The sequence below is a fragment of the Narcine bancroftii genome, chromosome 7, assembly GCF_036971445.1.
Source record: "Narcine bancroftii isolate sNarBan1 chromosome 7, sNarBan1.hap1, whole genome shotgun sequence".
In the NCBI taxonomy this organism is placed as follows: domain Eukaryota; kingdom Metazoa; phylum Chordata; class Chondrichthyes; order Torpediniformes; family Narcinidae; genus Narcine; species Narcine bancroftii.
This window is the reverse complement of record NC_091475.1, coordinates 50,548,031-50,564,169: the sequence shown is the minus strand read 5'-3', so window position 1 is coordinate 50,564,169 and position 16,139 is coordinate 50,548,031. Positions and strand designations below refer to the sequence as shown.

Here is a 16,139-nt window from a genome sequence, read left to right as displayed (position 1 = left end):
CCTGCAGCAAATGTGGTCCAGAGTAGTCGTTGTGGGCTATACCTGCACTGTCACATGTAAAGTCCACATTTTATAAAGAGTTATTGGATTATTTCAGAAATGTTCAGTCATATCTTTGCTTCACAGTGAGATGTAAAGTGTGCTAACCGGTTGCATCATGGTCTTGTATGGGAACACCAATACCCCTGAGCGTAAAGCCCTCCAAAACATAGTGGACATAGACCAGGACATCACAGGCAAACTCTCCCCACTATTGAGTGTGTCTATAGGGAATGCTGCTATCAGAGGGCATCAGCAATCATCAAAGACCCACAGCACTAGCACGCACTCTATTCTCGCTGCTGCCATCAGGAAAGAGGTATAGATGCCACAAGACTCACACCACCAGGTTCAGGAACAGCTGCTATCCCTCCACCATCAGACTCCTCAATGACAAATTCAATCAGAGACTCATTTAAGGACTCTTACTTGTGCATTTTATTGATTTTCTTTTGTTCTCTCTGTTTCGCACAATCAGTTTGTTTACATTTGTTATCTGTTTACATTTGTCTTAATTACATGGTTTACACTATGTGCATTTTATTTTTTTGCAGTTTATTAATAGTAATTTTGCCCCACCCGCAGGAAAAAGGAATCTCAGGGTTGTATGTGATGTCATGTATATACTCTGTCAATAAACTGAAATCTGAGATATTGATAAACATGCAGCTTTATGTTGCAATATATTTCAGAAAAATATTGCAAACATGCCATGGAATTGAAAGATTATAGGCAAATTTCCTATATACTGAGAATGAATTGGTTCATTTGCCAATACGTTGAGAACAAATAGGTTAGTCTGCTGTGGATTTACAGTAGATCATGCATGGATTTTGAAATAATCCAGTAGCCAGAGAAACATGAATTAGTTTTTCCCTCAAAGATATGTTAATATACAATGCAAAATATTAACATGGATAAAGAATAGTTTAAAACTCGAAGTGTAATATATTATAAAGTGATGCTTGTAATTAAAATTTTGCCTAATGGATTGAATTTCCTCATTTTTAAAAAAACCTATTCCAACGTCATGCTCTAAAATTATCCGAGGGTGTTAAATGGCAAGAAACAAATCACCAAAGAGTGTAGTTTGCAGATTTGAAAGGGATACACATCTCATTTATTTCATCCTGCGTGAATTCTTGCATGCATATTTTTTTAACTAGTTCTGAATAGGGTATGAACCATTGTGCTCAAGCCACAAGCACTGTGATAAATATTGGTATTATAATAGGTAAAAATGTGTTTATAGCTCCCTTGTTTCAGATGTGCAAGTGACAGCAATATAATGTTTGGTTCCTGCAGGTTTTAAAATGTTAAATCCTTTTATTTTGGATCTGCTGAGTTTACTTTTCTGATCTTGATGTTTTTTATCTTTTTTCAACACAGCATTTCAGTTTTTCAGTGGGAGAGAGCATCATTCCAATGAGCATTTTTAACACTGAAACATCAATTTGGGGGAAAGATTCTTGATTGAATTGCAATCCTTTCACAATCTTTCTTTGACCTATCAACAGTATTGCTGTGTATCTGTAAATAGGTCTTGAACACTTTCGTTCCTTCTGTTATCATGCTCTAGGATAATACTTTCACTGTTTAACTGTAGTTTTCCTTTAAAGCAATACCCTGAACTTTTTGCCTTTGTGTGACTCTTGTTGGAACACCATGTTTTTATTATTGCACCACATACTTTGCATTGACTTGACTGGTTCAAATGAAGAGGCAAGATTTTCATTGCACCTGAGTGCACAAGACTATACATAATTTAATTTATTTGATGATCCTGCATATACAATTTTTTCATTGACTACTATTTCAGTTTTAATCTTGTCATGATTTCATTTAATAGTAATTATTAATTTAAAAAAATATTCACAAGCAGACCTGCAGCCAGACAGAGCTGGAAAACTGGATTACTGCAATCCATTCTGCATGCGCGGGTGCAGTGGCAAAACAGCATCGCAGAGAAGATACCATCAAACTACTTCAGTCAGAGGTGAAAAAGCTTGAACAGAAAATTGATATGGATGAAAAAATGAAGAAAATGGGAGATATGCAGTTGTCTTCAGTTAATGATCTGAAAAAGCGGAAGACTATACTTGATCAGGTAATATCTTTGTATAATTTAATATTTTAATCAATTTTAATTTTTTTTATATACATCCGAGAGGACTGCTAATTTATGTAAATTGGAAAACCTAAAAAGGGAGTAACTTGAAAGTTTATTGGGCAGGGTTATGAAATCATCCTTTGCAGATCTATATTTAATTTAATAAAAGAGGTCATAGCTGGTTAAAAAAAATAGGAAAAGCTGTACGTTTATAGCGTGTGGTAAAACTATTTTGTTGAAATGCAAATTTTTCTTGATTCTTTAATTCCTCCAGCTTCTCTCAAATTTGTCATTGTTGAAGAGAATAATTTTCTGATTGCAGGCATACATTTAGAAATGGTCCATTATTTAGGGCAAGTTCAGACCTTTATAGGCTCTGCTTTGTAAAGAATATTCCCCAAAAAACTAAAAACATCTCATCTAAATCTAAAAATAGTTTTTCCGGTTTTTCAACACTGCATCTGTCTGTAGTATTCCAGTTGTAAAAATCGACGACTAAACACACCAGCTTCTCCTTCTGGAGTCTACGTATAATTCAACTCCATTTGCATCTTGTGCAACCCACTCCCCTTTTTTAAGTGGTGGTAAAGGTGTGGTCTGTGTTCACTGAAGTTCAAAGAATGATCGCTATTTGGAGCAGAAACTGAGCCTGAAATGTCGATCATTCTTTTTTCTCTGCTGATCCTGCTTGACCAACCCCTGAGTTCCTCCAGCAGATTGTTTTTGGCTTCAGATTCCAGCAACTGCAGTCTCCTTTGTCTTTCAAAATGTATTTTATGCGCACCCAATGGAAATGTTTAACTGAAGAAAACTAGTTTGGTTGATGCTCTGCTGCCTTAAAGCATTTGAATCATCTGAAGATGCAGCTGAATGTGCTTTAATGCATTTATTTCTTAAAATATGTTTTATTTGTTTAACTGGTTACTTCTCAGTTAGCAAGTCAATAAATAGTCTAATGGGCAGAGAATGATCTGTGCAGTTTTGTTTCTCATGTGACTGGTTCACCTCTTTAAAATATCTGGTGAATGAAATTGGTGTTACTTCTTGCAATATATCAGTGCTTTCATGTTCATTCATGTATTCACAGAAAAGAGTTTTCATTGGGAAACCAAATAATCTTAAAATGGATCTCCATAAAGTAACAACCTATTCATACCCCCTCATTATCCTTTTTATATTCTGAACTGTAACCTGTTGCTTGTCACTTGCACTACTTCACCTGCCTCTTGTTCATTTTGTTGCCTTTGGACCTCTCCAGGGCTCTGATATTTAGTTAATGAATCTGCTTGAGGCTTTATGTTAGTGCATCATAAGGGAGTGGATTAGATGAGCTCTTACTGTCTGGTAAGGAATGTATTTAGCTTAAAATTTTGATTTTAAACTGAGGAATAAGGTAATCGATCCAAAGAAATATCACCTTTCCTATTTGTTGATGCCATTTCCAATGAAATGGGAAGCCTGACCTTCATTTTAAATATGTTCATTAATGCCAGCAAGTGTATTATCTACATTTCCAAGCTCCTGCGCAAATTGAAAGTGCTCAGCTAAGACATTTGATTATCAGAAAAATGCTAAGGATTATTTTTATCTTAATAGTGCGATTTACATCTTTCTTACTTTGAAAATTTGTTCAAATTTGGTGAGTCATATCTGCTTTATAAAAAGCTGCCAGACAAGCGTAAAAGGGAGGTGAGAGTAGATGTAGGATCACTAGAAAATTACACTGGAGAAATAATAATGGGAGACAAACAGATAGAACTAAATGAGTATTTTGCATCACTCTTCACTGTGGAAGACATCAGCAGTGTGCCAGATGTCAAAGGGTATCAGGGAAAGGAAGTGAGTGCAGTTTTGAAGGGAGGAGGTGCTCAGAAAGCTGAATGGTCTCAGGGTGGATATGTTTCCCAGACGAGATGTATTGCATCCTTGAATTATGAAAGAAGTAGCAGTAAATGTCACTCACTATTCAAGAAGGGAGGGAGATAGCAGAATGGAAATTATGTTAGTGGTTGGGAAAATATTGGAATTAATGGTCAAGGAGGCACTTGACAAGATTGGCTAAAGCCAGCATGGTTGCCTTCAGGGAATATTTTTCTTGACAAACCTATTGGAATTCTTTGAAGAAGTGACAAGCAGGCGAGATAAAGGAGATGCAATGGATGTTGTGAATTTGGATTTTCAGAAGGCCTTTCACAAGGTGCCGCACATCAGGCGACTTATAGCAGGAAACGTACTAGTCTGGGGAGAGCATTGGCTGATTGGGAGGAAGCAGAGAGACAGGATACAGGGATCATATTCTGGTTTGCTGCCAGTTGCTCGTGGTATTTCACAGGGTTTGGTGTTGGAGCCGCTTCTTTTTATGTAGAATATTAATAATGAATGGCTTCGTGGCCATGTTCGTAGATGATAAGAAGGTTGGAGCAGGTCGTGTTGAGGAAACAGGAAGGCTGCAGAAGGATGGGCAGAGAGGTGGCAAATGAAATATGATGTTGGAAAGTGTACAGTCAAGCACTTTAGTAGAAAAAATAAATGGACAGGCTATTTTTTAAATGGGGAGAAAATTGAAAATAACCCAGATGCAAAGCGATCTGGGAGTACTCTGCAGGATAACCTGAAGGTAAACTTGCAGGTAGAGTTGGTGGTGACGAAGGCAAATGCAATGCTGGCATTCATTTCAAGAGGAATAGAATACAAGAGCAGAAATGAGAAGTTGAAGCTCCAAAAGGCACTGGTGAGACCTCACGGAGTATTGTGAGCACTTTTGGGCTCCTCATTTTAGAAAGGATGTGCTGATGTTAGAGAGGATTCAGAGGAGGTTCATAAGGATGATTTTGGGAAGGAAAGGATTATCATATGAGGGGCATTTCTCAGCTCTTGGTCTGTACTCGCTGGAATTTAGGAGAATGATGGGTGATCTCATTAAAACATTTTGAATGTTGAAAGGTGACAAAGTAGATGTAGAAGTGTTGTTTCCCATGTTGGGAGAGTCTAGGATTTGGGCAAAACTTCAGTATTGAAAGAAGTCTGCTTGGAACAGAGTTGCATAGGAATTTGTTCAGCCAGAGGGTGATAAAACAGAGGAATTTGTTGCCACAGGTGGTTGTGGAGGCCAGGACATTGACTGTGTTTAGGCCAGAGATTGATAAGCTAGGGGATCAAAGGTTATGTGGAAAAGACCAGGCAGTGGGACTGAATGGGGAAAATGGATCATTAAATGGTGGGGCACACTCGATAGGCTAAATAGCCTATTTCTGCTCCTATGTCTTACGGTCTTAAAAACTAATTCTGATCTTAATGAGAATGTAATGTTGTAATTAATGCTTGCTTGATATTTTAAACATTTAATAAACGACTGCACATGTATGCTTAATGCATATCAAACAATCATGAAGAATGGAGTTTTCAGCAAAACTTTGTGCTTTAATGCTTAATAGAATTACAACTGAATTTAAGAGATATAATCTGGATAAAAAAACATTTTAGTCAGCCATAATACCTAGCATGCTTCATCCACTCACTGGAAGATAGCAAGCCGATTTATGAATAGGTAAATCTTTAACTACAATACAATGTGTATCTGACAATGATAAAGTATTGTTGAGCATGTTGTCTTATATTGGGAGTACAAAGAGTGCATGTGTTATTCCATTAGATGGGAGAAATATATTCTTTTTTTTCTTCCACCTTTTAAAGATCTTTTTATGGGAACAAAATCTAGAACAATTTCAGATTGATCTTTTCCGATATCGCTGTTATACGGCAAGCCTTCAAGGTGGAGAATTACCAAATCCGAAAAGGCTTCTCGCATTTGCAAGCCGGCCAACTAAGCATGCCATGGGTCGTCTAAGCATTTTTTCAGTGTCTTCTTTCCATGCCTTGGTGAGTTTGTTGTATTTAGGATTTACTCCATACACTGGATAACGCTGCTTTAACATTTCCATGAACCAGATATAGTTCATTGAAAATAAGAATATGATGAGCCACTGAACCATTTTAAATTCCAGTATCTTTATTTTTTTCAATCCTTTTCTTTATAATTTATGTTGTAAAGCAGACAAAGCTATACAATATAATGAGCTTGGGTTTTAGAGAGAAATGTTGATTAATAGATTATGGTAATCATTTAATGAATATTAAAATTATGCATGTGAACAGGAAGTTTTATAATAATTCTCACTTTGTTTTTATTTTGTGAATATTAGTAGATGATACAAGAGGCAGGTTTGCCCTTGACTTCCTATGAATGCTGAGGTTTTCCAGCTTGTTTGTGTATTGCACTCGAACTCTACATTTTGAGATTTTCTTGTTTGACCCGAAATATGTTTTCACATACATTGACAATATTTCATATTTATTGTGTTGGTCAAATTTTAAAATTAAAATAAACAAAATAATTTCTGAAATAAACACCTTAAGTAATAGCTTTTTTTTTTTACTGACATGAAGTTCATCACCACTTGAGTAATACATATACTTCTTGTTTCCAAATTGTAGGAAAGATGCAGTTGCATTGGAGAGAAAGCTGGAAAGATTTATGATGATGTTACTAGGTTTGGAATTTGTTAATTGAGAAGAAAGATTATTGTTTTCTTTGGAACAGGGTTACGAAGGGAGATTTACCTGATATATGTCAAATTAAGAAAGCCTTGGGTAAAGTAAATAGAAAGGATTTTTTTTCTCGGATAAAAGCCAAGTGCAAAATTTTAAAGTAATTGATAAAAAGATAGCAAAGTTGAGAATTTGTTTCATCCAGAGGTAGTAGAGGTGCTGAAAGAGTGAAGGAGACAGAAACAGTAATCATTAAAAAAGTGCCTTAATGTGTTCTTGAAGAGCAGTATCCTGCAGGGCTACAGACTTCGGAAATAGCAGAGGCATAAGGGATAAGCGGTCTCCACTGTGTGATTTCTTTGATTATAAATGTATTGAAAAGAAAACCCCTGTTAAGAGGAACCACCAAAAGTAAGACCTTAGGAAGACAGAAAGATTGTATTACAGCTCACAAAGGATGCACAAAGCTGAGTAATAACAAATACATTGAGGGTTTTACTGCAATATAATATGTAACTGTCCTTACAAAACAGCACATCTTTTTTTTACTGATAGATAATCCACAGATTTTATCATTCCTGCCAAAGCACTTTCTCCAAAATTCTTGATTTTTCCAGGGAAGACTGAGAAAAAAATATTATCTGTATCTGAAGAATTATAATTTCAAATCCTTTCAAAATCCATATTCTAAAGGAGAATCTATTATAGCAACTCATCTGTGATCAATGGCACGAGTGATACCCCCAATTTAATAAAATTCTCAGGTGGTTCATACATCCATCACTGCTTTTTTTTAAAAATACTTGTGTGATTTTAAAAAAAATTAGTGAACATAATTAATACTCCAGAGCTTCTCTTAGTACTCACACAATAGATGTAATTCCTGATCAACTGTTGGGTCCCTCTCCCAAATCTATTAAGATGGGAATGTTTTTTACTGGTCTTTCCACAGACTTTTTAAAAAACATGTTATTTTACATGAATAAAGTTAAATGTTTTTACAAATGATACTGGAGAATTGTGAAATCTGTCTGAATTATGTTGCATAGCATATGATGCTCAGCTATGTATTTTATTTGCACTCCTGATATGCTATTTAATTTTGACTAAATGTCAAATTATTACTCTAGGTGGCAGCTCGAACTGAACCTAGTTTGAAAAAACGAACTCGGGCAGTTTCTAGATCAGTCAGCAAACGACGGAACAGATTTTCTTCCTTGTGGGGATTGGATACAACTTCAAGAAAGAAATTAAAAGAACGACCGAGTATTAATCAGGTCAGATGTTTCATCTTTACTAGTTGCAGAAAGAATTATTGAAGGTCCTTAGACCACAAGATTGATTACCATGTACTTTCATAATGTCTTTCTTTCCATACACTCAAATGAAGCTACATATGCTTTTTATTATTTGCACATTCAAGGATTTTTACCTAGTTTGAGGCCAAAGATGGTTGTGTGTGTGTGTGTGTGTGTGTGTGTGTGTGTGTGTGTGTGTGTGTGTGTGTGTGTGTGTGTGTGTGTGTGTGTGTGTGTGTGTGTGTGTGTGTGTGTGTGTGTGTGTGTGTGTGTGTGTGTGTACACTCACACACACCCCTGCGGGAGATATGTTCCACTGCACCCAGTGGATGCCTGAAATCGCAGGTAGTACCAAACCTGATACAGGGAATGCACCGCTTAACATCCAAGATACATTCTATGAAATTGGGCATTATGTCATGTGGACATAGTGCAAACACCATATTATATACTTAGCAAAGCTATTTGGGATACTGTAATGTACCTGTAAACTTTTTATTTGTAAGTATGGATCAGTGTGGGGACCAACATGAGAGTGTAGGCAGAGAGCAGAGCAGTGGAATCAATGTGGGGACCGACACAGGGCCGTGAGGAGAGAGCGGGGCAGTGGGATCGTGAAAAAACACCCAAATGCTGGAGAAACTCAGCAGGTCAAACAGTGCCTTTACGTTGCAAAGGTAAAGATACATCACCAATGTTTCGGGCCTGAGCCTTTCATAGAAACATAGAAACATAGAAGATAGGAGCAGGAGTAGGTCATTCGACCCTTCGAGCCTGCTCCGCCATTCAACGAGATCATGGCTGATCTTAAAGTTCAGTACCCCGTCCCCGCCTTCTCTCCGTAACCTTTAATACCCTTATACTGAAGAAATATATCTAATTCCCTCTTAAATATATTTAATGAACCTGCCTCTACTGCCCTCTGTGGCAATGAATTCCACAGATTCACCACCCTCTGGGTAAAGAAATTCCTCTTCATCTCGGTCCTAAATGGTTTGCCTATTATCCTCAAACCATGGCCCCGGGTTCTGGATTTTCCCATCATTGGAAACATCCTATCTGCATTCATTCTGTCCAGTCCTGCCAGAATTTTATAGGTCTCTATGAGATCCCCTCTCAATCTTCTAAACTCCAGAGAGTACAATCCCAATTTGCGCAGTCTTTCCTCATAAGTCATTCCTGCCATTTCAGGTATCAGCCTGGTGAATCGCCTCTGCACTCCCTCCATTGCAAGAACATCCTTCCTTAGATAAGGTGACCAAAACTGCACACAATACTCCAGGTGTGGTCTCACCAAGGCCCTGTACAGCTGCAGTAAGCTATCCTTGTTCCTATACTCAAACCCTCTTGATATGAAGGCCAACATACCATTTGCTTTTTTAACCGCCTGCTGTACCTGCATGCTCGCCTTCAGAGACTGATGTACAAGTACCCCTAGGTCTCTCTGCACTTCCCCATCTCTTAATCTATTGCCATTCAAATAGTAATCTGTCCTCCGGTTTGTATTATCAAAGTGGATAACCTCACATTTATCCACATTGTAATGCATTTGCCATGTATCTGCCCAATCCCTCAATTTATCCAAATCACACTGGAGCTTCCTGACCCCCTCTTCAGTGCACACAACCCTTCCTAACTTAGTGTCATCTGCAAATTTGGAGATATTACATCCAATCCCCTCATCCAGATCATTAATGTAAATTGTGAACAGCTGGGGTCCCATTACAGATCCCTGTGGCACCCCACTGGTCACCGCCTGCCACTCAGAAAACGAGCCATTTATCCCAACTCTCTGTCTTCTACCTGCCAGCCAGTTCTCAATCCACATCAATACTTTGCCCCCAATCCCATGAGCCTTGATTTTGGAAGCCAGTCGTTTATGCGGGACCTTATCGAAGGCCTTTTGGAAGTCCAGGTACACCACATCCAGTGGCTCCCCCCCATCTATTTTACCTGTCACCATCTCAAAGAATTCCAATAGATTTGTCAAGCACGATTTACCTTTTGTAAATCCATGTTGACTCTGTCCGATCCCTTCTCTGCTAGTCATATGCTCCGCTATGACATCCTTAATAATGGATTTCATCATTTTGCCCACTACTGATGTAAGGCTCACCGGCCTATAATTCCCCGCTTTTTCTCTACCCCCCTTTTTAAATAGTGGGGTAACATTAGCTACCCTCCAATCCATGGGTACTGATCCTGAGTCTATCGAGTTCTGGAAAATAATTCTTAAAACATCTGCTATCTGAATGGCCACTTCCTTAAGTACCCTAGGATGTAGATTATCAGGCCCTTGGGATTTATCTGCCTTCAATCCCATCAATTTCCCCAAGACCATGTCCTTAGAGATACTGATTTCTTTCAGTTCCTCCCTTGCATTAGTCTCTATGTTTCCCAACATCCTTGGGAGGTTATTTGTATCCTCTCTTGTGAAAACAGAACTAAAGTAAGAATTTAATTGGTCTGCCATTTCCTTATTCCCCATTATATATTCCCCTGATTCCGACTGCAAAGGACCTACTCTGGATTTCACCAATCTTTTCCTCTTGACATATTTATAAAAGCTTTTGCAGTCGGTTTTTATATTTGCCGCAACCTTACATTCGTAATTTATTTTTGCTCTCTTGATTAATCCCTTTGTCCTCCTTTGGTGTGAGGGATCATGAGAGATGTCCAAACAAAAGGTGGAGGGGGGGTTTTGGTGAGGGTGGGAGATGATAGGTGGGTGAGGGGGCTGGAGGACCGTAGTGTGAAAGGCCATTGACAGCTTGAGAGGGTGACTCAGAATTGAAATGGTTGGCTACGGGGAGGTTGCTTTTGTTGCGGGCGGAGAGGAGATGCTGGGCGAAGCAATCTCCTAATCTGCAACCAGTCTCTCAGATGTAGAGAAGGCCACAGAGGGTGCACCGATGCAGGAAATGAGTTCTTTGGAGATACAGGTGAAGTGTTGCTTTACCTGAAAGTTCTATTTAGGACCTTGGACCATGGTGAGGGAGGAGGTGTGGGTGCAGGAATTACATCTCCTATGGCCACAGTGGAAAGTGCCATGGGGGGCAATGGGAGTGGAGGGAAGAGTGCATAAGGGAGTCATGGAGGGAGCAGTCCTTATGGAAGGCTGAGAGGGGAGGAGATGAAAAAATGTGTCTGGTGGTGGGGTCCTGTAGTAAGTGCCAGAAATTCTGGAGGATAATGTGTTGGATGCAGAGGCTGGTGGGGTGTTAGGTGAAGATGAGGGGGATTCTGTATTTATTGTTTCTTGGGGCAATGGGGGTTATGGCAGATGAGCGGAGAATGGAGGAGATGTAGGTGAGGACCAAGTGGTGGAGGGGAAGCCACATTTGTGGAAGAAGGCAGACGTTTCAGAGGCTCTGGACTGGAAGACCTCATCTTTGGAGCAGATGTGGCGGAGACGGGGCAATTGAGAGAGGGGGATGGAGTCCTTGCAGGGGACAGGTTGTGAGAACAATTAGTCCAGGTAGTTGTGGGAGTTAGAAGGTTTGTAATAAATGTCAGTGAAGAGTCTGTCTCCTGAGATGGAGACAGAGAGATCCAGAAAAGTGAGAGTGTCATTAGAGCTGGACCAGGTGAGTTCGAGGTCTGGGTGGAAATTGGCTGTAAAATTGATGAAATTGACAAGCTCATCGTGGGTGCATGAGGCCACCCTGATGTAGTCGTCGACATACCGGAGGAAGAGTTGGGAGGGGGGAGGGTTTGCCTGTGTAGGTTTGTAGCAGGTTTTGCTCCATAAAACCCACAAATGAAAAGGCATAGCTGGGACCCATGTGGGTACCCATGGCTACTCCTTTAATCTGGAGGTAGTGGGATGAGTTAAAGGAAAAATTGTTAAGGGTGAGGGCAAGTTTTGCCAGGCAGAGAAAGGTGGTGGTGGAAGGTGACTGCTCAGGTCTGAGGCAGTGGAATCAGTGTGGGGACTGACTGGAGGCTGTGGAGAGAGTAGGACAGTGGGATCAGTGTTGGGACTGACACGGTGTTGTGGGGAGAGAGCAGGGCAGTATGATCAGCCTGGGTACTGACAAATGGTTGTGGGGAGACAGCAGGGCAGTGGGATTAGTTGGGACTGATACACATCTGTGGGGAGAAAGTGGGACAGTCAGATCAGTTTCAAACTATGGTTTTATATATAATACATAGTATGCAAAAATTTGGACACCCCAGTCAAAATTTCTGTTACAGTGAATAGCTAAGCAAGTAAAAGATTACCTGATTTTCAAAAGGCATAAAGTTAAAGATGACACATTTCTTTAATATTTTAAGCAAGATTACTTTTTTAATTCCCTCTTTTACAGTTTCAAAATAACAAAAAAGGAAAAGGGCCTGAAGCAAAAGTTTGGGCACCCTGTATGGTCAGTAACTTAGTAGCACCCCCTCTGGCAAGTCTCAGAGCTTGTAAATGTTTTCTGTAGCCAGCTAAGAGTCTTTCAGTTCTTGCTTGAGGATTTTTGCCCATTCTTCTTGCAAAAGGCTTCTAGTTCTGTGAGATTCTTGGGCTGTCTTGCATGCACTGCTCTTTTGAGGTCTATCCCCCGATTTTCAGCTTGCACCTCTTGAGGTAGTTCGTTGTGGGATTTTGAGCTGTGCTTAGGATCATTTTCTTGTAGAAGCCACCTTCTTTTCATCTTCAGATATTTGTCTGCTTCCAGAATTTGTTGGTATTTTATTGAATTTTTTTCTTCCCTCTACCAGTAAAATGTTCCCCAGGCCACTGGCTGCAATACAAGCCCAAAGCATGATCGATCGACCCCCATGCTTAATGGAGAGATATTCTTTTCATGAAATTCTGCACCCTTTTTTCTCCAAACATACTTTTCCTCATTGCAGCCAAAAAGTTGCATTTTAACTTCATCAGCCCACAGGATTCATTTCCAAAATGCATCAGGCCTGTTTAGATGTTCCTTTGCAAACTTCTGACACTGAATTTTATGATGAGGATGCAGGAAAGGATTTCTTCTGATGACTCATCCATGAAGGTCATATTTGTGCAGTAGGACAGTGCGCCACCTCTCCAGAGTCTGCTAAATCTTCCTGAAGGTCTTTTGCAGTCAAACGGGGGTTTTGATTTGCCTTTCAAGCAATCCTACAAGCAGTTCTCTTAGAAAGTTTTCTTGGTTTACTTGACCTCCACTGTTCGTGATAACTTCTGTTCTTAATTACATGACGAACAGAGGAAATTGCCATTTGAAAATGCTTTGCTATATTCTTATAGCCACCTTCTGCGTTGTGGGCATCGTTTATTTTAATTTTCAGAGTGCTTATGCAACTGCTTAGAGGAGCTCATGGTGGCTGATTGTTGGGACAAGGTTTTGAGGAGTCAGAATCTTTATAAAACTGAAATTTGCATCACCTTGGGCCTTTACTAATGATGACTGAATAAGCTAATTAAGGTCTGAGACCTCGATAAACGTTACCTGAGAGCTCAAGTCTCTTGGAGTGCCCAAACTTTTGCATGGTGCTCCTTTCTTTTTTTTTTACACTCTAAAACTGTACAAAACAAAAATAATAAACAAATCTTGCTTAAAATGTTGAAAAGATTATGACATCTTTAACTTTAGGATCTTTGGAGATCAGTTCACCATCTTCTCACGTCACTATTCACAGTAACAGAAATTTTGACCATGAGTACAGAATTCTTCATTTATCTGAAAAATTTTGAAGACGAAATAATGTCATGTAGCCTCCAAAAAATTTTGGATAAATGAGGATATCTAAAACAATCAGAAATCCTCAATTACCTGAAATTTTTTTCAGAGCTGACCTGATGTCAGAGGTCAAAAATGTTTTACAATTTTGGAAAAATCTCTGAGAAGAATTTTGAGTTTTTGATGTTGAATTTGTCTTATTTTGTTCAGATTGGGTTCTTTTCTTGTTGAGAATTAAATATCATTTCATGCTTTAAAAGCCTTCCCTTGTGTGTTGTTTAAACACGGTTACAAGTAATTTGATGTTGCTACTGGGCTGTTAAAAAAAAATTCAAAAAATATTGTTTATTCGAAATAAGACTGGTCCTGACCATTTTGGAAAATGTGTGTGTGTCTGTGTTCCAACCAAACTCTAATACATGCATGCCCCAACTGAACTCTGATTCCTGAACTCCCCACGCACGCACTAACCGAAGTCTAATGCATGCACACAGGAATCAAGATGGCCATGCAAAGCGCATGGACACCAGGATAACAAATACGCATATTTGTTATCTTGCTTGCCCAGTATCCCTGTTAAGGTTTACCAAATACAACAAAAATCTACAATGACAAAATGATTTGATTAAAAAATTCAAGACTTCAATACTCTACACGCGTGGGCAAAATTCCGATTTGCGTCCATTCCAAGATACGACCGTTCCTTCGGTCCCAATTACGGTTGTAAGATGGGGAGTATATATGTGATTGTGTGTATATAATATGTATGTGTGTGTGTGTATATATATAGATATGTATATGTGTGTATATATATATATACATACACATCTATATATATAGATGTATATATGTATATGTATATACATATGTATATATAGATGTATATATGTATATGTATATACACATGTATATATAGATGTATATATGTATCCATATATATATATATATATATATATATATTATGGATGTATATATGAGGTCCTCACCCGGGAAGAGACATATAAGGCAATTGAACAACTGAAAAGTGGCAAAGCAGCAGGTATGGATGGAATCCCACCAGAGGTCTGGAAGGCTGGCGGCAAAACTCTGCATGCCAAACTGCATGAGTTTTTCAAGCTCTGCTGGGACCAAGGAAAGCTGCCTCAGGACCTTCGTGATGCCATCATCATCACCCTGGACAAAAAGAAAGGCGAGAAATCAGACTGCACAAACTACAGGGGAATCACACTGCTCTCCATTGCAGGCAAAATCTTCCCTAGGATTCTCCTAAATAGAATAACACCTAGTGTCGCCGAAAATATTCTCCCAGAATCACAGTGCGGTTTTCGCGCAAACAAAGGAACTACTGACATGGTCTTTGCCCTCAGACAGCTCCAAGAAAAGTGCAGAGAACAAAACAAAAAACTCTACATCACCTTTGTTGGCCTCACCAAAGCCTTCGACACCATGAACAGGAAAGGGCTTTGGCAAATACTAGAGTACCTCGAAACCCCCCCAAAGTTCCTCAACATGGTTATCCAACTTCACGGAAACCAACAAGGTCGGGTCAGATACAGCAATGAGCTCTCTGAACCCTTCTCCATTAACAATGGCGTGAAGCAAGGCTGCGTTCTCGCACCAACCCTCTTTTCAATCTTCTTCAGCATGATGCTGAAACAAGCCATGAAAGACCTCAACAATGAAGACGCTGTTTACATCCGGTACTGCACGGATGGCAGTCTCTTCAAACTGAGGCTCCTGCAAGCTCACACCAAGACACAAGAGAAACTTGTCCGTGAACTACTCTTTGCAGACGATGCCGCTTTAGTTGCCCATTCAGAGCCAGCTCTTCAGCGCTTGACGTCCTGTTTTGCGGAAACTGCCAAAATGTTTGGCCTGGAAGTCAGCCTGAAGAAAACTGAGGTCCTCCATCAACCAGCTCCCCACTTTGACTACCAGCCCCCCCACATCTCCATCAGGCACACAAAACTCAAAACGGTCAACCAGTTTACCTATCTTGGCTACACCATTTCATCTGATGCAAGGATCGACAACGAGATAGACAACAGACTCGCCAAGGCAAATAGCGCCTTTGGAAGACTACACAAAAGAGTCTGGAAAAACAACCAACTGAAAAACCTCACATAGATTAGCGTATACAGAGCCGTTGTCATACCCACACTCCTGTTCGGCTCCGAATCATGGGTCCTCTACCGGCATCACCTACGGCTCCTAGAATGCTTCCATCAGCGCTGTCTCTGCTCCATCCTCAACATTCATTGGAATGACTTCATCACCAACACCGAAGTACTCGAGCTGGCAGAGTCTGCAAGCATCGAATCCATGCTGCTGAAGACCCAACTGCGCTGGGTGGGTCACGTCTCCAGAATGGAGCACCATCGCCTTCCCAAGATCGTGTTCTATGGTGAGCTCTCCACTGGCCACCGAGACAGAGGTGCACCAAAGAAGAGGTACAAGGACTGCCTAAAGAAATCTCTTGGTGCC

The 16,139-nt window shown here is 39.8% G+C and overlaps 1 protein-coding gene across 11 annotated transcripts in view; it reads left to right on the top strand.

Moving 5' to 3' along the window:
* Nucleotides 1-16,139, top strand: part of LOC138738906 (rho guanine nucleotide exchange factor TIAM1-like) — a 273,989-nt gene that overhangs the window by 98,630 nt on the left and 159,220 nt on the right. For 10 of the 11 annotated variants that reach the window (XM_069890079.1, XM_069890072.1, XM_069890074.1 and 7 more), the window contains 3 exons: nucleotides 1,922-2,146; nucleotides 5,843-6,028; nucleotides 7,828-7,974. In XM_069890079.1, the coding sequence (XP_069746180.1) occupies nucleotides 1,922-2,146; nucleotides 5,843-6,028; nucleotides 7,828-7,974 (558 nt within the window). Of the gene's footprint in view, nucleotides 1-1,921; nucleotides 2,147-5,842; nucleotides 6,029-7,827; nucleotides 7,975-12,308; nucleotides 12,363-16,139 lie in introns of those variants that run through there. The other variant, XM_069890081.1, reaches the window with a different exon arrangement.